Source organism: Grampus griseus (assembly GCF_964374135.1).
Source record: "Grampus griseus genome assembly, chromosome: X".
In the NCBI taxonomy this organism is placed as follows: domain Eukaryota; kingdom Metazoa; phylum Chordata; class Mammalia; order Artiodactyla; family Delphinidae; genus Grampus; species Grampus griseus.
In genome coordinates, this window is record NC_138999.1 from 91,273,398 (window position 1) to 91,298,709 (window position 25,312).

The 25,312-nt window shown below is 36.6% G+C and overlaps 1 protein-coding gene across 3 annotated transcripts in view; it reads left to right on the plus strand.

Moving 5' to 3' along the window:
- NRK (Nik related kinase) overlaps positions 1-25,312 on the plus strand; it is a gene marked incomplete at both ends in the record, with an annotated part of 163,678 nt that overhangs the window by 117,218 nt on the left and 21,148 nt on the right. For all 3 annotated transcript variants that reach the window (XM_082681152.1, XM_082681153.1, XM_082681154.1), the window contains 7 exons: positions 222-1,389; positions 3,669-3,776; positions 16,376-16,443; positions 18,609-18,703; positions 21,446-21,543; positions 22,603-22,967; positions 24,512-24,848. In XM_082681152.1, coding sequence (XP_082537278.1) covers positions 222-1,389; positions 3,669-3,776; positions 16,376-16,443; positions 18,609-18,703; positions 21,446-21,543; positions 22,603-22,967; positions 24,512-24,848 — 2,239 coding nt within the window. The remainder of the gene's footprint in view (positions 1-221; positions 1,390-3,668; positions 3,777-16,375; positions 16,444-18,608; positions 18,704-21,445; positions 21,544-22,602; positions 22,968-24,511; positions 24,849-25,312) is intronic.

Consider the following 25,312-nt stretch of genomic DNA (forward strand, 5'->3'; position numbering starts at 1 on the left):
CTGGTAATAGAATGATCAAGTATATTATTAGACCGTTTGTACTGAATATATTAGTAATGCAAAGACTTTCAGACATTACAGGAATGATTCAAGAAAGATTTACTGAAGATACCTTTATTGCAGAAAATGTTCATCTTTTAAAATAAAAGCATTTCCCCTGAATGACTTCACTCTACTGACAACTCTAATTGTACAGCATTCATTTGTATGTTTATTTCTAGGGGACCTTCTTGTACTCATGAGCTTCTGAGATTGCCTACGAGCAGTAGATGCAGACCACTTAGAGTCCTGCATGGAGAACCGTCTCAGCCAAGGTGGTTACCTGATCGAGAAGAGCCACAGGTTCAGGCCCTTCAGCATCTCCAGGGAGCAGCCAGGGTGTTCATGCCACTACAGGCTCATGACAGTGCACCTAGGCCTCTACAGGGGCAAGCCCAGGCACCTCAGCGACTACAGGGGGCAGCTCGGGTGTTCATGCCACTACAGGCTCAGGTTAAGGCTAAGGCATCTAGGCCCCTACAGATGCAAATGAAGGCACCTCCACGACTACGGAGGACAGCCTGGATGCTTATGCCACTACAGGCTCAGGTTAAGGCCACTAGGCCTCTAAAGGTACAGGCCCAGGTACCCAAAGAGCAGCAGGCTCAGGCCCAGCCCCAGGCCTCAGGAGAGCTGCAGGATCTGGACCAGGTACCAGAGGAAGTTCAAGGGCAAGATCAGGTACCTGAACAACAGCAAAGGCAGGGCCAGGTCCCTGAACAACAGCAGAGACAGAACCAGGTACCTGAACAGCAGCTGGAGCAGAACAGGGCACCCGAGCAGCCAGAGGTACAGGAACAGGCTGCTGAGCCTACAGAGGCAGAGACAGAGGCAGAGGAACCTGAGTCATTACGAGTACATGCCCAGGTATTCCTGCCCCTACTGTCACAGAACCACCACGTGCTGTTGCCACTACATTTGGATACTCAGGTGCTCATTCCAGTAGAGGGGCAAAATGAAAGGTCACCTCAAGCACAGGCCTGGGCACTAGAGCCCACGCAGGCAGTTGGCTCTGTTCAAGCACTGATAGAGGGACTATCAAGAGACTTACTTCGAGCACCAAACTCACATAACTCAAAGCCGCTTGGTCTACTGCAAACACTGATGGAAAACCTGTCATCAGACGTGTTTTACTCTCAACCAGAACAAGCACGGAAGAAAAAATCAAAAGTTTCTAGTCTAAGGCAGGCATTGGCAAAAAGACTATCACCAAAGAGGTTCCGGGCAAAGTTGTCACGCAGACCTGAAGAGTTTGAGCTATCAGATTTAGAAGCCCATAGGCAAAGGCGCCAACGCAGATGGGAGGATATCTTTAATCAGCATGAGGAAGAATTGAGACAAGTTGCAAATGTAAGAGTTTCTGATATTTTTCCTAAGTCAAATATGCAGAGAAAATATGCTAGTTCATACTCAAGTGTTCCCTCTGTAAAAACCAAATGAAATAAATATTCCTTGTGTCCCAGAGAAGATTATCTAAATAACTTGTGCTTCAAATAAATTATCCTGAAATTTCCAGATAATTGTGACTAAATTTGAGAAAGAAAAATTTGCTTGAATGACCCAGGTAATTGCTTAATATCTCTGTAGAGATATAGCTTTAATTATTAGTTAAATTTCTACCTATTATTCCCTTAGCCAATAAAGGGATGTCATATGCACATTTAAAGTTACTATACTGGATCTTTAAAAATTACTTTCAGGGCTTCCCTGGTGGCGCAGTGGTTGTGGGTCCACCTGTCGATGCAGGGGACACGGGTTCGTGCCCTGGTCCGGGAAGATCCCACATGCCGCGGAGCGGCTTGGCCTGTGTGCCATGGCCGCTGAGCCTGTGCATCCCTCATACAGCAAAAAAAAAAAAAAAAATTACTTTCATAGGTCAAAATTTCAAATATAACTCATTAAAACTAAACACAAAAACAAATTTGATTTTGTTCCTCCAACTTCTAAGTTTATTTTACTCTTCCTTCCCATAGAATGCTGAATGTATTATTTAAGAGAATTGCACTAGCTTTTGTACATCAGGATGTTAAAGGTCAAACTGAGAAGGAAAAGCATTTTCTAAAACATTTTGTACATGGTTACCATAAGTATGACTTGTCTCACTTATTTTTCACTCATTTTACATAATTGATGAAGTACCTGCATAGAACATGACACAAGTTACAAATTCATCTCTGCACTCTTTTGAAGTGTGGGGTACAATATGTTAATCTCTTTATCTTATTTTGGTTTAGTCAACAAAACTTCATTCTTTCAAAATTCTCTAATATAAATGGATATAATTGGGCTGGAGTTCATGGATACAATCTGGCAAATCTAATCTGATCCTGAAGGGTTTGTGGGCTTTGTAAGCAAATTATAGAGGTCAAAAAGACCAGGAGAGCAGTTGTTTCCTAATACTTCATAGCATCCATTTACATAAAAGGAATCATTGTGAAGATCCTAAATTAAACCCTGGTATCAACATCCATTTACCTAATAATAATTAATGTAGTTATTACAAATGAACCTTGTCTGAATGTCTGAATAAGGGAGACTTTTGGTTTTTGTCCATTGAGTTAATTGAGCAAATACTATTTCCCTGATATGTTTAACATGAGAAAAGGTAAAAGCAACAAGAAAAGAAAGACCCAAAAGGGGAAATGAATGTCTAGTCCCCCAAAAAACAGGAAGATAAGAAGCAAAAGAAACCAAATAGAGAAAGGGTGGCATGAGTCTAGAATGCTACTATTTGCCTGACATTAAGGCATCTAAAATGCTAATGACTATTCCCAATGAGCCTTAGTAACAATTGGATCTAATGGGCTTTGCATTTTTTAAAAAGACTTTTATGCATTTCTGCAAGACTAGTAGCATGACCCATACTTATTGGCATTCAGTGTTTTAAATATTTATGTGAGAAGCCATTCTAAAATGGAAGAAAAAGTCACTAAATAATAGTTACTAATCCCATGACCCTAGGATCTTGTATAGGCATTCCTGCCTTTATGTGTAACTCTTAAAGAAAGCATAAAGAAAAAGAAAATTATTGATGTTCTAGTCAAAGTCATAGGTCTTTTGAAATACCTGAAAATTTATTAGAGTTTAAAGACATATGTGAGTGCTTCAACTCACTAGAAGGAAAGAAAACACATTCCCATTATTCTGTTTGAGTTGAAGAATATCAGTTGGCTTAAATGGGAAAACAGAAACTTTCCTAAACTACTAGGGCTCAATCAAGAAGAAATATTTGCACTGCTGTGTTGCAGATCTTCCACTGCACAGGAGGACCAAACTTTGTAGCTATAACCGCTTATTAAATATGACAGTTTGTGGCTATGAGTTAAGCTTTAGACCAGAGATTTTTAACCTGGGTCTAATAGGTGAGTTGCAGGTGGCCAGTGATCCCCCTGAAAATACTTGCAGAGATATGTGTCTGTCTGTATGCAGTTTTCTACAAAGAATCTGTAGCATTACTCAGATTCTGAAAGGGATCCAGGACCAAAAACTATTAGAAACTACAGGCTTAAATCAATTTGAATATTTGAAAATTATTTTTTTAATTGAACATTAAGATGATGGGAATTGCTCGTATTATTTACAGGTTATTATTTACAGTTTAAAATATTTATTTTCCTTTTTGTTTCAAGGAAAAGGAAGATGAATCATCAGATAATGATGAAGTATTTCATTCGATTCAGGCTGAAGTCCAAATAGAACCATTGCAGCCATACATTCCAAATCCTAAAGAAAATGAGGTGAGTTTCTCTATATGAGTTGCTGTGGCACTAATAAGTGCCTGGAACAATGGTTCTTAAACATTTTGGTCTCAGGATGTCTTTATACTCTTTAACATTGAAGACCCCAAAAGCTTTTACTTAGTTGGATTGTGTCATTCAATGTATGATGTATTAGAAATTAAAACCAAAAAATTTAAAATATTTATTACTTCATTTAAAAAGTAAGAAAACTATTAGATATTAATATAAGAAACAAATTTTAGTGAAAATAACAATTTTCCATCTTGCTTAATGGAAAACAGCTGGATTCTCATATCTGCTTCTGCATTCAACCTGTTGCCATATGTTGTTTAGGTTGAAGTATATGAGTAAAAGCTGACTTCTCACATATAGGTGGTTGGAAAAAGAGAATTTCCATAGATTTTTCAGATAATTGTGGATATTCTTTGAAATACACCACAACTAGAGAAGTGGAGTCCAAAACCATATCAGTGAAATTTTGAATATTCAGTAATATTAAAATCTGTAAGTCTCTTGTGTGCTGTGAATATATGTTTTGCTCATACACAATTTTGTATCCTCGTGCATTGCTCAGTCGGAAAATATTGGTTCACTGTGTATGTAGATCTTTCCAAATATTTACATGTTTTATTTTACAACACCAAAAAGTGGCATTTGTTAATATCATCAATTTCATCATAAAAATTATTGAGTATTGATAAGCTGTCAAATGCACAGTGATAGATGAGTTTAAAATTCTAATATTCAATTGAAAACTCAATTTTATCATTGCTAACAACTAACATCAGTTGCTTTATCTTTGAATTGATAGGCTTACTTTGTTGATTTTAAATAAAATGCCTGCCAGATACCCAAGTTGAATAACTACAGTTTGTCTCATCAGTCATTCTTCTAAGTAAAAATATTGCCCATGAAATATTCAGTAGTTCAGCTTGTAACACAATCACACATACTTCTTCCCTTGATCATTTCTGTTCTGAGATGTAGTTTATGACAGGGTCTGGGTTATTTAATCTGTCACTTATTTTCTTAGATTTATGGGAATAATCAAGTCAGTCCTGGTGTCCAGGTTGACTTTTGTTTTCACGAGTTTATTAATAGATATTTAGCACATGGTATTGGTGAGGACCAAGTAGCAGTTTCAATTCCTGTGTGGACAAGGTAGTGTCATTATAGACAGCACTCCTTACAGCTAGCTAGCTAAAAAATTTTTGGTCACTAAGGACAGATAGGTGGATGGGTGAAGAACTCAGAAATTCTTGCCTTACTCATAGTGAGTCATGAGTCTCATTGCTGTTCTTAATTAGGACAAGGGCCCAAGATCACTATATTTCCTCTTTCAAGATACTTCACAGTAGTCCATTATGATGTATGTCATGGACAATCATCCTTCTTATTTTTTTAATTTTATTTCACTTATTTATTTTTTATACAGCAGATTCTTACTAGTTATCTATTTTATACATATTAGTGTATATATGTCAATCCCAATCTTCGAATTCATCCCACCACCACCCCACCACCCTTGCTTTCTCCACTTGGTATCCATATGTTTGTTCTCTACATCTCTGTCTCTATTTCTACCTTGCAATCTGGTGCATCTGTACCATTTTAATAGATTCCACATAAAAGCATTAATATACGATATTTGTTTTTCTCTTTTTGACTTACTTTACTCTGTATGACAGTCTCTAGGTCCATCCACATCAGTACAAATGATCCAGTTTTGTTCCTTTTTATGACTGAGTAATATTCCATTTTATATATGTACCACATCTTCTTTAACCATTTGTCGGTTGATGGGCATTTAGGTTGCTTCCATGACCTGGCTATTGTAAATAGTGCTGAAATGAACATTGGGGTGCATGTGACTTATTTTTTATATATTCTTATGTGTTTAATTCCATATCTGTACACATACACACACAGAATGGCATGATAGATGTTTTAAAACATCCTTTACATGCAGCTGTACATATTTTTTTAACATCTTTATTGGAGTATAATTGCTTTACAATGGTGTGTTAGTTTCTGCTTTATAACAAAGTGAATCAGCTTTACATAAACATATACCCACATATCTCCTCCCTCTTGCATCTCCCTCCCAGCCTCCCTATCCCACCCCTCTAGGTGGACACAAAACACCAAGCTGATCTCCATGTGCTATGCAGCTGCTTCCAACTAGCTATCTATTTTACATTTGGTAGTGTATATATGTCCATGCCACTCACTCAGAACTTCCCAGCTTACCATTCCCTCTCCCCGTGTCCTCAAGTCCATTCTCTACATCTGCCTCTTATTCTTGTCCTGCCCCTAGATTCTTCAGAACCATTTTTTTTTTAGATTCCATATATATGTATTAGCATACAGCATTTATTTTTCTCTTTCTGACTTACTTCACTCTGTATGACAGTCTCTAGGTCCATCCACCTCACTACAAATAAATCAATTTCATTTCTTTTTATAGCTGGGTAATACTCCATTGTATACATATTGCCACATCTTCTTTATCTATTCATCTGTCGATGGACACTTAGGTTGCTTCCATGTCCTGGCTATTGTAAATAGAGCTGCAATGAACATTGTGGTCCATGACTCTTTTTGAATTATGGTTTTCTCAGGGTATATGCCCAGTAGTGGAATTGCTGGGTCGTATGGTAGTTCTATTTTTAGTTTTTTAAGGAACCTCCATATTGTTCTCCATAGTGGCTGTATCAATTTACATTCCCACCAGCAGTGCAAGAGGGTTCCCTTTTCTCCACACCCTCTCCAGCATTTATTGTTTGTAGATATTTTGATGATGGCCATTCTGACTGGTGTGAGGTGATACTTCACTGTATTTGCATTTGCATTTCTCTAATGGTTAGTGATGTTGAGCATCCTTTCATGTGTTTGTTGATAATCTGTATATCTTCTTTGGAGAAATGTCTATTTAGGTGTTCTGCCCATTTTTGGATTGGGTTGTTTGTTTTCTTGTTATTGAGCTGCATGATCTGTCTGTATATTTTGGAGATTAATCCTTTGTCAATTGCTTCATTTGCAAATATATTCTCCCATTAAGAGGGTTGTCTTTTGGTCTTGTTTATGGTTTCCTTTGCTGTGCAAAAGCGTTTAAGTTTCATTAGGTCCCATTTGTTTATTTTTGTTTTTATTTCCATTTCTCTAGGCGATGGGTCAGAAAAGGATCTTGCTGGGATTTATGTCATGGAGTGTTCTGCTATGTTTTCCTTTAAGATTTTTATAGTGTCTGGCCTTACATTTAGATCTTTAATCCATTTTGAGTTTATTTTTGTGTATAGTGTTAGAGAGTGTTCCAATTTCATTCTTTTACATGTAGCTGTCCAGTTTTCCCAGCACCACTTACTGAAGAGGCTGTCTTTTCTCCATTGTATACACTTTCCTCCTTTATCAAAGATAAGGTGATACATGCATGGGTTTACCTCTGGGCTTTCTATCCTTCCATTGATCTATATTTCTGTTTTTGTGCCAGTATCATACTGTCTTGATGACTGTAGCTTTGTAGTATAGTCTGAAGTCAGGGAGCCTAATTCCTCCAGCTCCGTTTTTCTTTCTCAAGATTGCTTTAGCTATTTGGGCTCTTTTTGGTTTCCATACAAATTGTGAAATTTTTTGTTCTAGTTCTGTGAAAAATAACAGTGGTAGTTTGATAGGGATTGCATTTAATCTGTAGATTGCTTTGGGTTGTAGAGTCATTTTCAAAATGTTGATTCTTCCCAATTAAGAACATGGTATATCTCTCCATCTGTTTGTATCATCTTTAATTTCTTTCTTCAGTGTCTTATACGTTTCTGCATGCAGGTCTTTTGTCTCCTTAAGTAGGTTTATTCCTAAGTATTTTATTATTTTTGTTGCAAAGGTAAATGGGAGTGTTTTCTTAATTTCTCTTTCACATTTTTCATCATTACTGTTTAGGAATACAAGAGATTTCTGTGCATTAATTTTATATCCTGCTACTTCACCAAATTCACTGATTTACGTTTACCAGTTTTCTGGTAGCATCTTTAGGATTCTCTATGTATAGTATCATGTCATCTGCAAACAGTGGCAGTTTTACTTCTTTTCCAATTTGTATTCCTTTTATTTCTTTTTCTTCTCTGATTGCTGTGACTAAAACTTCCAAAACTATGTTGAATAATAGTGGTGAGAATGGGCAACCTTGTCTTGTTCCTGATCTTAGTGGAAATGGTTTCAGTTTTTCAACTTTGAGAACGATTTTGGCTGTGGGTTTGTCATATATGGCCTTTTTTATGTTGAGATAGGTTCCCTCTATGCCTACTTTCTGGAGAGTTTTTATCATAAATGGCTGTTGAATTTTTTTGAATGCTTTTTCTGCATCTACTGACATGATCATATGATTTTTCTCCTTCAATTTGTTAATATGGTTTATCACATTGATTGATTTGCATATATTGAAGAATCCTTGCATTCCTGGGTTAAACCTCACTTGATCATGGTGTATGAATCTTTTAATGTGCTGTTGGATTCTGTTTGCTAGTATTTTGTTGGCGATTTTTGCATCTATGTTCATCAGTGATATTGGTCTATAGTTATCTTTTTTGTGACGTCTTTGTCTGGTTTTGGTGTCAGGGAGATAGTGGCCTTGTAGAATAAGTTTGGGAGAGTTCCTCACTCTGGTATATTTTGGAAGAGTTTGAGAAGGATAGGTGTTAGCTCTTCTCTAAATGTTTGATAGAATTCGCCTGTGAAGCCATCTGGTCCTGGGCTTTTGTTTGTTGGAAGATTTTTAATCACAGTTTCAATTTCAGTGCTTGTGATTGGTCTGTTTATATTTTCTATTTCTTCCTGGTTCAGACTCGGGAGGTCATGCTTTTCTAATCTAAGAATTTGTCCATTTCTTCCAGGTTGTCCATTTTATTGGCATACAGTTACTTGTAGTAATCTCTCATGACCCTTTGTATTTTTGCAGTGTCCGTTGTTACTTATCATTCTTCATTGCTCATTCTATTGATTTGAGCCTTCTCCCATTTTTCTTTATGAGTATGGCTCGTGATTTATCAATTTTGTTTATCTTCTCAAAGAACCAGCTTTTCATTTTACTGATCTCAGCTACTGTTTCCTTCATTTCTTTTTTATTTATTTCTGATCTGATTTTTATGATTTCTTTCTTTCTGCTAACCTTGGGGTTATTTTGTTCTTCTTTCTCTAATTGCTTTAGGTGTAAGGTTAGGTTGTTTATTTGAGATGTTTCTTCTTTCTTGAGATAGGATTGTATTGCTATAAACTTCCCTCTTAGAACTGCTTTTGCTGCATCCCATAGGTTTGGGGTCATCTTGTTTTCACTGTCATTTGTTTCTAGGTATTTTTTGATTTCCTCTTTGATATCTTCAGTGATCTCTTGGTTATTTAGTAGTGTGTTTTTTAGCCTCCATGTGTTTGTATGTTTCACAGGTTTTTTCCTGTAATGGATATCTAGTCTCATAGCATTGCGGTCAGAAAAGATACTTGGTAAGATTTCAGTTTTCTTAAATTTACCAAGGCTTCATTTGTGACCCAAGATATGATCTGTCCTGGAGAATGTTCCATGAACACTTGAGAAGAAAGTGTATTCTGTTGTTTTTGGATGGAATATCCTATAAATATCAATTAAATCCATCTTGTTTAATGTATCATTTAAAGCTTGTGTTTCCTTTTTTATTTTCATTTTGGATGATCTGTCCATTGGTGAAAGTGGGGTGTTAAGATTCCCTACTATGATTGTGTTACTGTCGATTTCCCCTTTTATGGCTGTTAACATTTGCCTTATGTATTGAGGTGCTCCTATGTTGGGTGCATAAATATTTACAATTGTTATGTCTTCTTCTTGGATTGATCCCTTGATCATTATGTAGTGTCCTTCTTTTTTTCTTGTAATAGTATTTATTTTAAAGTGTATTTCGTGTGATATGAGAATTGCTACTCCAGCTTTCTTTTGATTTCCATTTGCATGGAATATGTTTTTCCATCCCCTCACTTTCAGTCTGTATGTGTCCCTAGGTCTGAAGTGGGTCTCTTGTAGACAGCATATGTACAGGTCTTGTTTTTGTATCCATTCAGCCAGTCTGTGTCTTTTGTTGGAGTATTTAATCCATTTACCTTTAAGGTAGTTATTGATATGTGTGTTCCTATTACCATTTTCTTAATTGTTTTGGGTTTGTTATTGTAGGTGTTTTCCTTCTCTTGTGTTTCCTGCATAGAGAAGTTCCTTTAGCATTTGTTGTAAAGCTGGTTTGGTGGTGCTGAATTCTCTTAACTTTTGCTTGTCTGTAAAGGTTTTAATTTCCTGTTGAATCTAAATGAGATCCTTGCTGGGTAGAGTAATCTTGGTTGTAGGTTTTTCCCTTTCATCATTTTAAATATGTCCTGCCACTTCCTTCTGGCTTGTAGAGTTTCTGCAGAAAGATCAGATGTTAACCATATGGGGATTCCCTTGTATGTTATTTGTTGCTTTTCCCTTGCTGCTTTTAATATTTTTTCTTTTTATTTAATTTTTGATAGTTTGATTAATATGTGTCTTGACGTGTTTCACCTTGGATTTATCCTGTATGGGACCCTCTGTGCTTGTGGACTTGATTGACTATTTTCTTTCCATTATTAGGGAAGTTTTCAAGTATAATCTCTTCAAATATTTTCTCAGTGCCTTTTTTTCTCTCTTCTTCTTTTGGGACCGCTATAATTCAAATGCTGGTGCATTTAATGTTTTCCCAGAGGTCTCTGAGCCTGTCCTCAATTCTCTTCATTCTTTTTTCTTTATCCTGCTCTGCAGTAGTTATTTCCACTATTTTATCTTCCAGGTCACTTATCCGTTCTTCTGCCTCAGTTTTTCTGCTATTGATTCCTTCTAGAGAGTTTTTCATTTCATTTATTGTGTTGTTCATCACTGTTTGTTTGCTCTTTAGTTCTTCTAGGTCCTTGTTAAACGTTTCTTGTATTTTTTTAAATTATTTTTGCGGTATGCGGGCCTCTCACTGTTGTGGCCTCTACCATTGTGGAGCCCAGGCTCTGGACGCACAGGCTCAGCGGCCATAGCTCATGAGCCTAGCCACTCTGTGGCATGTGGGATCTTCCCAGACCGGGGCATGAACCCATGGTCCCTGCATCAGCAGGTGGACTCTCAACCACTGCGCCACCAGTGAAGCCCGTTTCTTGTATATTTTATTTCCAAGATTTCGGATCATCTTTACTGTCTTTACTCTGAATTCTTTTTCAGGTTGACTGCCTATTTCCTCTTCATTTATTTGGTTTGCTTGCTCCTTCGTCTGCTATGTATTTCTCTGTCTTCTCATTTCGCTTAACTTACTGTGTTTGGGGTCTCGTTTTCACAGGCTAGAGGTTCACAGTTCCCGTTGTTTTTGGTGTCTGACCCCGTGGGTGAGGTTGATTCAGTGGGTTGTGTAGGCTTCCTGGTGGAGGGGACTGGTGCCTGTGTTCTGGTGGATGAGACTAGATCTTGTCTTTCTGGTGGGCAGGACCATATCCGGTGGTGTGTTTTTGGGTGTCTGTGAACTTATTGTGATTTTAAGCAGCCTCTCTGCTAATGGGTGGGGTTGTGTTCCTGTCTTGCTAGTTGTTTGGCATAGGGTGTCCAGCACTGTAGCTTGCTGGTCGTTGAGTGGAGCTGGGTCTTCACGTTGAGATGGAGATCTCTGAAGGAGCTCTCGCCATTTGATATTACGTGGCTCTGGGAGGTCCCTGGTGGTCCAATGTCCTGAACTCAGCTCTCCCACCTCAGAGGCTTAGGCCTGACACCTGCTGGAGCACCTAGAGTCTGTCAGCCAAATGACTCTGAAGAAAAGGGAGGAAAAAAAAGAAAGAAAGAAAAATAGTTATTAAAATAAAAAATAAAATATATATTATTAAAAATAAAAAGTAATTAATGAAAGAAGAGAGCAACCAAACCGAAAAGCAAATCCACCAATGATAACAAGTGCTAAAAACTATACTAAAAAAAACCCCCAAAAATCCGACAGAAAGAACCCTAGGACAAATGCTAAAAGCAAAGCTATACAGAAAAAAATCACACAAAGAAGCATACATACTCACAAAGGGTGAACAAGGGAAATATATATATATATATATATATATATATGTATATATATATATAAAGAAAGGGAGAGAGCAACCAAATCAATAAACAAATCTACCTATGATAATAAGCTCTAAATACTAAACTAAGATAAACATAAAACCAGAAACAAATTAGGTGCAGAAAAGAAACCACAAGTCTATAGTTGCTCCCAAAGTCACCGCCTCAATTTTGGGATGATTCGTTGCCTATTCAGGTATTTCACAGATGCAGGGTACATTAATTTGATTGTAGAGATTTAATCCGCTGCTCCTGTGGCTGCATGGAGAGATATCCCTTTCTCTTCTTTGTTCGCACAGCTCCTGGGGTTCAGCTTTGGATTTGGCCTCACCTTTACATGTAGGTCGCCTGAGGCATCTGTTCCCCGCCCCGACAGGACAGGGTTAAAGTAGCTGCTGATTTGGGGACTCTGGCTCACTCAGGCCAGGGGGAGGGAGGGGTACGGCATGCAGGGCAAACCTGCAGCGGCGGAGGCCCACGTGACATCGCAACAGCCTGAGGCGCGCCGTGTGTTCTCCCGGGGAAGTTTTCCCTGGATCACGGGACCCTGGCAGTGGCGGGCTCTACAGGCTTCCAGGAGGGGAGATGTGGATAGTAACCTGTGCTTGCACACAGTCTTCTTGGTGGCTGCAGTAGCAGCCTTAGCATTTCATGCCTGTCTCTGGGTTCTGTGCTGGTAGCCATGGCTCACGCCCATCTCTGGAGCTTGTTTAGGTGGTACTCTGAATCCCCTCTCTTCACGCACCCCAAAACAATGGTCTTTTGCCTCTTAGGCAATTCCAGACTTTTTCCCAGTCTCCCTCCTGGCTAGCTGTGGTGCACTAGCCCCCTTCAGGCTGTGTTCATGCAGCCAACCCCAGTCCTCTCCCTGGGTTCTGAATTCCGAAGCCCAAGCCTCAGCCTCCAGCCCCCACCCACCCCAGCAGGTGAGCAGACAAGCCTCTAAGGCTGGTGAGTCCTGGTCAGCAGTGATTCTCTGTTGCGAGAATCTCTCCGCTTTGCCCTCAGCACCCCTGTTGCTGTGCTCTCCTCCATGTCTCCGAAGCTTCCCCCCCCCGCCCACCCCCTATCTCTGCCAGTGAAGTGGCTTACTAGTGTGTGGAAACTATTCCTCCTTCACAGCTCCCTCCCAGAGGTGCAGGTCCCATCACTATTCTTTTGTCTCTGTTTTTTCTTTTTTCTTTTGCCCTACCCAAGTATGTGGGGAGTTTCTTGCCTTTTGGGAAGTCTGAGGTCTTCTGCCAGCATTCAGTAGGTGTTCTGTAGGAGCTGTTCCTCATGTAGATGTATTTTTGATGTACTTGTGGGGAGGAAGGTGATCTCCATGTCTTATTCCTCTGCCGTCTTGAAGCTATCCACATGTGTCTTTTGGAATTATGGTTTTCTCTGGGTATATGCCCAGTAGAGGAATTGCTGGGTCCATCCTTTATAAATATGTTCTTTCTGATACTAACAGTCCTCTGAAATGAATAACAGAGTACTGCTTTATAAATACTAATTACTGGCAGAAGGAACATAGGCTGGATTTTATTATTTAATTACAAGAGGCAATGTGTCCCCCTCTCTGCCTTATTAAATGATGACTTTACTCTTATTCCCAGATAAGAATTATTACTATAAGCATGATACGTTAAGCCCAAAATATAATGAGCTGTGTCTGGTTGATTTGGAATACATCATTTGCCATAACATATGCTATTCTTACTACTCATTTTCTTCTCCCCATTTTTCAGAACAAATACAGTCAATTCATATTAGGCATTAGCCTTACTTATTTTGGGCCTTTATCTCTTCTGAGTAATTTTGGCCTCTGGTAAACTAGTTTCAATAAACTTTCTGAGATCAGCTTCATGAACCAGGAGGCCTAGACTGGGTCAATATGATTCCAGTTATCTGAATCAAAAGTGGAAAAAGTCAGTCAGATGCTTATCCTGCATACTGCCAAACATCTGGTTGTATTTGGAAACATTCATTAACAAAACATGTGAACGATTGACAACATTTCTCACTTCTTATGTATCTGTCTGTTGGAGTATAAAGACAACCTTGATAAGTTACTACATAAGAGAAAAAAAGTGTAGTAAGGTTATTATAGTTTCTAGAAACTATAGCGTGATGTTATCAGCATGAAAATGCTAAATTTATTTTTTATTGTAACATGTTGAATTTTCCTTTCTAAAGAATCTAATATGACTGCCTTGTTGAATGTCAGAATGATCTATTTTGGGGGGTAGCTAAAAACTATTTTGAGTAGAAACCTAGAGATATAAAATTAAATTAGGCAAGGCAACACTCCATGGCCCTATATATTAATGCTGGCAGAAGGTAAATCTGCACTGCTGATGGAAGCTGGATCATTATATGTGCTCTTTCTTGAGTCTTTTGCTGTATGAGATGAATGAATAGTTAATAAAATAAAAATTTATTTATTTAGAATTGAAAAGTATTTGGAACTCTGATTATGACATTACAGTCAAGTTGTAAAGTGAAAAAAACATACTTTCTTAAAGATGAGTAAGACCAGACACTATAAAACTCTTGGAGGAAAACATAGGCAGAACACTCTTTGACATAAATCTTAGCAAGATCTTTTTTGACCCACCTCCTAGAGTAATAAGAATAAAAACAAAGATAAACAAATGGGACATAGTTAAACTTAAAAGCTTTTGCACAACAAAGGAAACCATAAACAAAATGAAAAGACAGCTCAAAGAATAAGAGAAAATATTTCCAAATGAGGCAACTGACAAAGGATTAATCTCCAAAATATACAAACAGCTCATGAAGCTCAGTATCAATAAAAATAAACAACCCAGTCCAAAAATGGGCAGAAGACCTAAATAGACATTTCTCCAAAGAAGACATACAAATGGCCGACGCACACACGAAAAGATGCTCAACATCACTAATTATTAGAGAAATGCAAATCAAAACTACAATGAGGTACCACCTGACACCTGTCAGAATGTCCATCATCAAAAAATCTACAAACAATAAATGCTGGAGAGGGTGTGGAGAAAAGGGAATCTTCATGCATTGTTGGTGAGAATGTAAATTGATAAAGCCACTATGGAGAACAGTATTCAGATTCCTTAAAAAACTAAATATGGAATTACCATATGACCCATCAATCCCACTACTGGGAATATACCCAGAGAAAACCATAATTCAAAAGACACATGCACCCCATTGTTCATTGTAGTACTATTTAAAATAGCCAGGACATGGAAGCAACCTAAATGTCCGTCAACAGAGGAATGGATAAAGAAGATGTGGTACATATATAAAACAGAATATTACTCAGTCATAAAAAGGAGCGAAATTGGTCATTTGTGCAGACGTGGATGGACTTAGAGTCTGTCATACAGAGTGAAGTAAGTCAGAAAGAGAAAAACAGATATTGTATATTAACACACATATGTGGAATCTGAAAAAAATTGGTACAGGCGATCTTATTTACAAAGCAGAAATAGAGACATAGAGAACAAACATATAGATGCCAAGGCCAAAAGGGGGGGTGGGATGAATTGGGAGATTGGGATTGACATATATACACTATTGATACTATGTATAAAATAACTAATGAGAACCTACTGTATAGCACAGGGAACTCTACTCAATGCTCTGTGGTGACCTAAATGAGAAGGTAATCCAAAAAAGAGGGGGGCTTCCCTGGTGGCGCAGTGGTTGAGAGTCCACCTGCCGATGCAGGGGACACAGGTTCATGCCCCAGTCTGGGAGGATCCCACATGCCGCGGAGCGGCTGGGCCTGTGAGCCATGGCCGCTGAGCCTGCGCGTCCGGAGCCTGTGCTCCGCAACGGGAGAGACCACGGCAGTGAGAGGCCCGCGTACCACAAAAAAAAAAAAAAAAAAGAGGGGTTATATGTATACATATAGCTGATTCACTTTGCTGTACAGTATAAACTAACACAATGTTGCATCTATACTCCAATAAAAAAATTTTTAAAATAAAGAAGGAATACTTTAGACTCCTGAGAGGTTTTTAGTGATGTGTATGTGTGTTACAACTTTTGAAAATCTAGTATTAGCTTTAGAAAGGGTGAGTGAGTGAGAAGTTTGAACTTGGTATAAAAAGTAATATGAAAACATAGAAAGAACATTAAATTAGCAGGTGGGAGACCTACAGTCTGATTAAAGATATCCTTTGACTTGATGTAAAGTTCTTAGAAAAGTCATTTTCCATCTCTGGGATACAGATTCCTCAATAATAAATGAGGGTGTTTTATTATATGATCTCCAGAATCTGTTGTTATACTAAAATTCAAGGATGTATTCAAAAATTATGGTTAAGTAGTTCTAATGTTATACTATAAGTAATAATGAAATACAATCTATTTATGAAAATCAGATTTTATAAGCTAGATTTTTAAGAAAATATCTCTTCGTGAAGAATGACATTTTCCCATGAATTAATAACTCAAAAAACGTATGATTCAGAATTCTACCAAAGTATTGCATTGTATCTTTAAGGTTCAAGAGAGATCTATTTCTATGCCTTACAACCAGGATCGTGTACATCGTGTCAAGTTCTCTTCAAGGTATGTGTCTCTGATTTCTATATTCAGATTACTCTGATTTACTGTCATATGAGAAATTAAAGCTTATTTATTTGATACTAAGTTCTGTGTGAATTCAAAACTAAAATATTAATGACAACATAGTCATCAATGATATCACCGGCCCATATTTAAAACCTTAAAACTGCAACAATCCATTAACTAGATCTTTCACCTTTGGACATACTGCAATCTCAGTGTTATTTAGTTTGATGATTAGCTGGTAACATTCACAATTTAATAACACAAACAGCAGTGAATTCTTGGACAGCGTTCAATTAGTAATTTACAATAAAAAGATGTGAAATTTCATGTGTATCATGTACACTTCAATTACATGATATTTGTGATGTACTACATGGTAAAACACACACACAATCGCTAACCTCAGAACCTAATGCCACAGAATGGGCAAACCTAAAATAACCTATAGGGAAAATCAAATCTAAAACTCAATATTATAGCAATATTTTATACCAGTCACTGTAATTTTTAACTCTGTAATATTGATAATCTTCAGTAATTTTCAAAGATCATGTTTCATATTTTAGATGTATGCAATGTGTTATATTTGGGTTTTTTTTACATCTTTATTGGAGTATAATTGGTTTACAATGGTGTGTTAGTTTCTGCTTTATAACAAAGTGAATCAGTTATACATATACATATGTTCCCATCTTATCTCTTCCCTCTTGCGTCTCCCTCCCTCCCACCCTCCCTATCCCACCCCTCTAGGTGGTCACAAAGCACCAAGCTGATCTCCCTGTGCTATGCGGCTGCTTCCCACTAGCTATCTATTTTACGTTTGGTAGTGTATATATGTCCATGCCACTCTCTCGCTTTGTCACAGCTTACCCTTCCCCCTCCACATATCCTCAAGTCCATTCTCTAGTAGGTCTGTGTCTTTATTCCTGTCTTACCCCTAGGTTCTTCATGACATATTTTTTGAATGCTAAATTTTAATTTAGATGTTCCTTGAAAATCATACCCCTTCCAACTCCAACTCATAGTGGAGAGAACTTAACCTATATTCATTCACTCAGTCATTCAGTAAATACTTATTGAGTACTTACTGTATTCAAGATTCTGGACAGTATGGTCAGATAGCATAGAGCTGATAGTATTTAGCATGTATATTCTTATCTTATTATTCTTTAAAACCCCCATGTATTTGTGTCCTTAGATTTAACTGGTGTGCAGAAATTTTGAAAAATTTTAAAGCAAGATTGGGAACTTTCTCTTACTATGCATTCAATGAATGAGTTGTCATGATCCTTCTGACAACAAAGGGGGAGAAATCAGTTTAGTTTTGTGTATCTGTTTTGGTATCATGGGGTATGATATAAAATCAATATAACTGTTAAGCATGGGGTATATAAAAATCAATATTGCTACTAAACTGGAATTGGTTGTTCTTACAAAAAAGGGTTTTGAATTTATGAATTGCATATATATTTACTTTAAATATGGTTATATTTATGAAATCAATTTAACTGAAACTTAAGTCTTTCCTGAAATTTGGGGTCATAGAAAAGACTCTTGTCTGTTCTAGGCCTAAATCAATAACCAAAGTCCTTCCTATTTAGAAATTCCAAAGCAGCTATAAAATTTAGCAGAACTGGTCCAAAGAAACTTTCTAAATATTCCCTGAATTTGAATAGTGAAAACTAAAGTGTCCTATCTATTTATCCATGTATCTAAATTAGGAACAGGACATTAAAAAACACAAATTCCAAGCATTTGAAATAAGGATTATAATAGTGGAATATTTAACATAAAAATAACTTAGTTTTTATCATGTTAAAATACTCACATACACTATAAATTTATGTTTCTTGCTGTTTTACCCAGGTAGCAATAATGTCTGAATATTAGCTTAAAGAAAGTTCATAGAAATTTTTAGAAATAAATATATATGTGAAGGAAACATACTTGTATAAAGACAATTTTTTATATTTTGGAAATTGTTTCTCTCTTCTAGATAAAAGAGCAGATCTGGGGAAATTGGAAAATATTACTTAAGCTCTACTTCTTTTTAGTTTGATATATACCCATATACTTAAAACTTTTGTTGGTCTTGATGTGGAGTTGTACATTCCCTTTATGAATGTTAGGATGTGACACATGCTTTTCTGTCTTTTCATTAGTGTTCCTCAGCGGTCTCTTTTGGAACAAGCTCAGAAGCCCATTGACATGAGACAAAGAAGTTCGCAAAATCCTCAAAATTGCCCAGCAGCATCAGGTGATTCAAAGAACAAAGTTTAAACAGTCAAAACGGAGTTAATGTTTAATAGTTCATTTTGCAAAAGTTAAGAAAGAATTTCAAGAAGGAATGAATCAATAGTGTCAGGGAAGCCAAGTAAGATTAAGACCAGGAGGCCATTGGATTTGGCAATTAGGTGATCAGTGATGACCTTTGAGAAATGGAAAGTAATTTTTCTGAAGTTTCTTCTTTCAGTTGGGTAGTAGTTAAGAATGTGTCTAGGGAGGCGGGAGGGGGGGTCAGCTTTAGTTTCTAAACCATGTGTGAAAAATATGGGAAAGGAATTTGAGAGAGGCTTCTACAACAGGCTAAAATTTATAGGCAATCTTTAGAATATTGAAATATTAAATGGAGTAGTTGCGGGCATGTGTTTTATTTATCAGTTTGTTATTTCACCTCCCCAAAGTAAGATATATACAGTATCTCTTAAATGTTAAAAATTAATGTAGTTACTCAAAATGAAAAATTAATCCATAAAATCATAGAAAATAACTTTACAAACTGTGATATGAATTTCAAATAAGTATTTTATTTTATGATGTACTTTTGAGAGAGTTTAAATGAATTATAGATTTGTGACATATCAGATAAACAAAGTGAAAAGTTATGCCTTGGGTCATAAAATCTTGCACTATCTACTTTTAAGCAATTCAAGTAAGTTAAGTAAGGGAAAAATGCCTGACTGAGTCCCCAAGTTGTCTGTAAAATATAGCATATAGATTTTATTAAAATGTCAATAATTAAATGGATATATAGGTACACTGTATGAAAATCATATAGTCGAAGACCTGAATTTTAAAACCCCATTCTTCTTCTTAGGAGACTCAGATAATGGCATAATTCTTTTAAATGGTAGTGTCCCCTTGTGCAGAAATACTATCTTGTGAGAAATAAGATAAGCCTGTGTGAAGAGAAACTTTAGGACTTTTTTCCCCAGAATCTTTCTGGTTTGACTAGGGTTAATTTTGCTAATACTGAAGAAACAGCTAAAACTTTAAGGTTTATTCATATTGTATATTTTGAAATAAGGAAACTCTGGAATAGGCCCCAAAACGTTTATGAACAGTGGTGGGAGGGAGAAAGGGAGAGTATCTGGGTAGATAATAGCTAAAGTTCTTTTTAGCTCTAAAATTCTTTTATTTTATTGTGTGTGCTACATAGATGATTTGAAGTTCCCATGAGACTCAATACTTCATGATGCAGGAAATCAGAACACCTTACTACAAATTTGCCTCAAAATCTCAGACATTCACCCAAACTTCTTACTTAGCCTAATGATACACCAAAAGACCTGAGAAAAAATAGTTTCCTACGGAAAGATAATAAATTGCAAAAGTACAACAGTGTCAGACGATGTGAACATAAAGTGTAAGATGTGTTCAGTACAATATTCTCAAAAGATAGAAATATTTTCAAATACATGCTTTTTCGAGTTCTAGTGTCAATACTTTGGCTATGTATCAAGGCTGCAAATAAAAGAGGGATGGTACTATTTATCTTCAAATTCCAAGCACACAAAAACCATAAAAAGGGACATGAGAGTCCCCTTAGTGAAGCTTTTTCTAAGTACACTCACCCAGATCTACTGATCTTTGAGCCTAAATATTCTCACTCTATTTTAACCACAGATGTTATTTACTATACCACAAATCTTAATATCAAAAATCCAGTCTTCTGGGCTTCCCTGGTGGCGCAGTGGTTGAGAGTCCGCCTGCCGATGCAGGGGACACGGGTTCGTGCCCTGATCCAGGAAGATCCCACATGCCGCGGGAGCGGCTTGGCCTGTGAGCCATGGCCGCTGAGCCTGTGCGTCCGGAGCCTGCGCTCTGCAACGGGAGAGGCCACAACAGTGAGAGGCCTGTGTACCGCAAAAAAAAAAAAAATCCAGACTTCTAATCCAGACAAATTTGCATTTTAAATGGAAATATTTACACTATAGAAATGAGCTGTGCATTGTGATACAACTAGCAAAATGTGGCTATTAAAATTAAAACTAAAATGAAAATGAAGTTAAATTTTAAATTCAACCTCTCAGACACACTGGCCATATTTCAAATGCTCAATAGCCATGTGTGGATAGTGGCTACTGTATTGGACAATGCAGATACAGAATATTTCTATTACTGCAGAAAGTTCTATTGCAGAGAGCTTCTATAGAAGGGTTCCTGGCTTTATAAAAAAGGCTAAGATTTGCCACTTTTCAGTTGTTCACTTTTCAACTGTATTGAAATACTTGAAGATATATCATTGAGTAGAAATTGGGGGATTAAGATTCAAGAGTCAACTCTCCTCTTGAAAGTTTTGTCTAATCCATCATCTTCTAGTATACTGTTGGGCTCTTTTTCTACTGGTTAGTATGGGAGGCCAGAAATACCACCCAGCCCTTCCTTTTCTTGATACATTCTCTTTTTTCCATGGGACTATCTGTATACCAGTCTTATTATGTACCTTGTTACACAGATAGAGAGAAATACCTAGCAAGTGTACACTTAATACTGAAAAAAAAAAAGCCATGCAGGTCTAACAGAACAAACCTTGAACCTGTCACTGTCTGTGAAAACAGAACATAGGATCTTAGCCCCATAAGAATTTACCAAGTGATATCTCCAGAATGGAAAGAGACTACAAGAAAAATACCAAGGGATTGAACTGGTACACTATAAAAATGAAGTCCATGGCTGTGATCACAACTGTTACTAATGTCTTTTTGGCATTCCACAGAATCTTCTTCTGAGGAAGAGAGCCCTGTGACCAGGAGGAGGTCCCAGTCATCACCACCTTATTCTACTATTGATCAGAGGTTGCTGGTTGACATCCATGTAGGTTTCCATCTTAACTCTTAAAGCATTTATATCTGTTCTTTTTAAATTTCAATTTCTTTTAACTTACATATTTTCAGCTTCATTCGAGGGAAAGGCTAAAGTGTTCAGTTTTTAAATTAATCTTTCAAATATATATTTCTATTGGTATGTCAGTATGCAGAATATGAAATCTAGAAATTAAATTTAATCGATGTAAAAACATTTAATGTAAAATGTTTTGTAATGTAAAATATAAAAACATTTAATCTATCATAAAATATTTTACTTTCACATTCTTGTGTCATAACATATTCGGGAGAGGAGTGATAAAAAGCTATTTGCAGAAGCTAATCTCAAATTAAGGAGTAAGGTTTAGATGCTCAGTTTTTGTCTAATATTTCGTGGATGATGAGGCAATGCATAAAGATAAAACATTTAGCAAAAAATAAAATGCCTTCCAATTTCATAAATAAAAAGGCCTTCTACTTATTTTTGCAGTTTGCTTTCAGATCATTCTGTTTTACTTTTGTAATTACCTCTACCCTACTACACATACACCCCTTTCAGATTGCTCAGAGGTTGCTTATAGGACACATACCATACTTAAAGGTGAATTTATATGAATTTACTTCTTAGAAGTGTTTACATTACTTTAATACAACCTATGTTGTATAAAACTAGAGCTGGGAAATTAACATATCAATTTTAAGAGCTAATCCCAATATCAAAGGATAAAGCAAAAGGAAAAAAGTGACAGTCTTCTCTAGAATGTTAAATCATCTGTTCTCTTCTCCAGCACCAAAACCAAATGTCTAGTTCTCAGCAGATAAGTAGGACTAATATAAAACAAAGTGAGTAAATTTTGCCCTGTGTGATCCAGAAAGGCCATTAATGATCATAGCCTGAGGTTTGAGTTTTGGCAGCTCATCCTCACAAAAATGTTGGCTCTATATAGTGAGTGAACATCTTCATTTCAATTGAAAATACATTTTAAAATATTATCAGCCTGGAAGCTTTCCAATCTAGAAGAAAATGAAAGGCTACTAGAGACTACATTAACCTTTCTTGTGCACACAGGTTCCAGATGGATTTAAAGTAGGAAAAATATCACCCCCCGTTTACTTGACAAATGAATGGGTAGGCTATAATGCACTCTCTGAAATCTTCCGGAATGATTGGTTAACTCCTGCACCTGTCATTCAGCCACCTGAAGAGGATGGTGATTATGTTGAACTCTATGATGCTGGTGCTGATACTGATGGTGATGATGATGATTCTAATGATGCTTATGAAGATACTTATGACCATGACAATGGCTGTGATGAGTTGGATAACCAGGTTGATCAGGCTAATGATGCTGGTGAAGACCAAGATGATGATGACAATGATGAGGTTGTTGATGACAAAGGCAATAGTCGTGATGATGCTCCTAGTTGGCCAAGGTTGGTTTTTCTGGATTACTTGCATTATCCATATTTTATCATTTCAAAACTATTTGCATCTTTGGTTTACTTTTAAAATTTATTACCAAGAGGATGAATGAATTGCACTTGCATGTTGGTAAATGGTTGATTTTCAACAATAGATTTTAAATTATTTTAATGCAAAACACTTAATTTTGCATTTCTTGTAATACTATATTTTATTAGCATTCAACTATTTATTAAGTTCTTTATAACTGGACCTGTCTGGGTGTTTCTGTTAAAATTAATGCTACTGAATCATTCTACCCTGTAAAACACAATGAGTGTGAGAAATGGGCTGACAAATTAAGTAGTGTGCCTATTAATAATTGTAAGTTGAAGCCCTGATGTTTGTGAACAAAATCTCTAAATTTGCTGAGAAAAATGAAGTGCAAACATGATACTCACTTGATAGTTTTAAGCTCCAACTTACTAACGTAGCATTATCCTTGGGATTCTGAAGACTGCTGTAACTAAATTCAGTGCTTGTTCAATTTTATCTTCTTATAGAGTAGCTGCTCAAAGAGGTAATATTTAGTGAAGTAGTGTTTTTGGCATACCACCAGTATGCTATATATATATATATATAGTTACTTGTTCCTGCTCTATAAGCAGCCAGTGTGTTCTTATTTACATGTGCTTATGGTTTGTATTTAAACTGCTCTCAAAGGTGATTCATTAATATAGTATATTTTTAGAAAAGTAATTAACAGTGGGAGAATTGTTTGCTTTATAATATTGAAATCCATATTTTATTTTAATTTTCAAATGTTACTGGGGATATACATGACAGAACAGACTACAATTCATTCAACATTTTTTCTTTTTTGCCAACTAAAAAACTACCAGGAATTCCGTTCTTAAATTCATTTGCTTTTAGAATTATCATAGGTACATATTTATGTTGTCCCTTATGCAAAAGATCATTGAGACATTTTGCTAAGCTTGGTGTTCTTAGCAAATAATTAAGTGACTATCTTAACTTAATGAGATCTATATTACTGAACTTCCTGATGATAATAGTAGAACAATCAATGGAAATCTGTTGCAAAGCAGACAATACACATGTTAGAAAATAAAGGCACATGTTTAAATTAACATAAATTACATATATTATAAGAATTATTTAAATATGTTGTGGTTGAACCAAAAATATGGGCTTGATCATTCATGTGGCTGTGAAGTTGCTAATGCATGAAGTAGTCTACGGTTTAAGAAAATAAAACATATTATTGCTACTAACCTAACACATGTTCCTAATAAAGAATGCAAGTTCTCTTCCATCTGCCATCCAAATGCAGCCAGGGAATTGACAGTGGCTATGGTGTTAATTTAATATTTAAGACTGACAAGACATAGGGACATTTTTCATATCTATATCATACCAGTAGTGTTCACATAGAACAAAAACATGCCTGGAGATAGTACATATGTGTAAGGCATACTAATTTTGTTTCATTTGTTGACTTTCAAATATGTTTTTGTTGGGTGGTTTTCTATCATTAATTGGATCTTGTTATCAGACCAAGCTGTGGCAGAGGTGGAAGTTACAAGCAAGATGGTAAAGATGGAAGTGATGGAGGGGAAGGAACTTTCAGCAGCAATGGAAGCCAGAGAGCTAGTAGAAGCCACGGAGGAAGTACAGCCATTAGGGGCAGTGAAGCCATTGGAGACCATGAAGGACACAGAGCCAATACAGGCAGTGGAAGAAGAGGCAAAGAGAGTAATGGAAATGAGGGAATCAGTGGAACCAATGAAGAGAGTGAAGCCCTTGAACTCAATGGAGAAGAAAATTGCTCAGAGATACATGATCCAGTATTGGAGAGACCAGCATCCCAGGAATTTGAACATAAACCAGAGGTAATGCGCCATTTGAAAAGGAGAATGAACTCTTCTTCTTGTGAATGCATTTCTTCATGTGATATGTCATATTTCCAGCCATTACAAATATATTTTAAACTTCTATCCCAAAGCCTTAAAGACTTTTAATTATAGCTGTAGATAGATCTTTATTTCTTCTAATTTGGATGGTTCCTATTTTCTTCCAGGGACAAAAATATCTTATTTGTTTACCTTTATTACTCAGATCACATGCTTGGGATAGTGTCTCTTAACACATACATTTTTCTGGGAGGTTTTATTGTGATAAAATACACATAACATAAAATTTTATGTTTTAACCATTTTTTAAGTGTACAGTTCAGTGGAATTAAGTACATTCACGATGTTTTACAACAATTACTACTATTCATTTCTGGAAATTTTTTATCATCTCAAACAAACAATTTACTCCCCATTATCCCTCCCCCCAGTCCCTAATAACC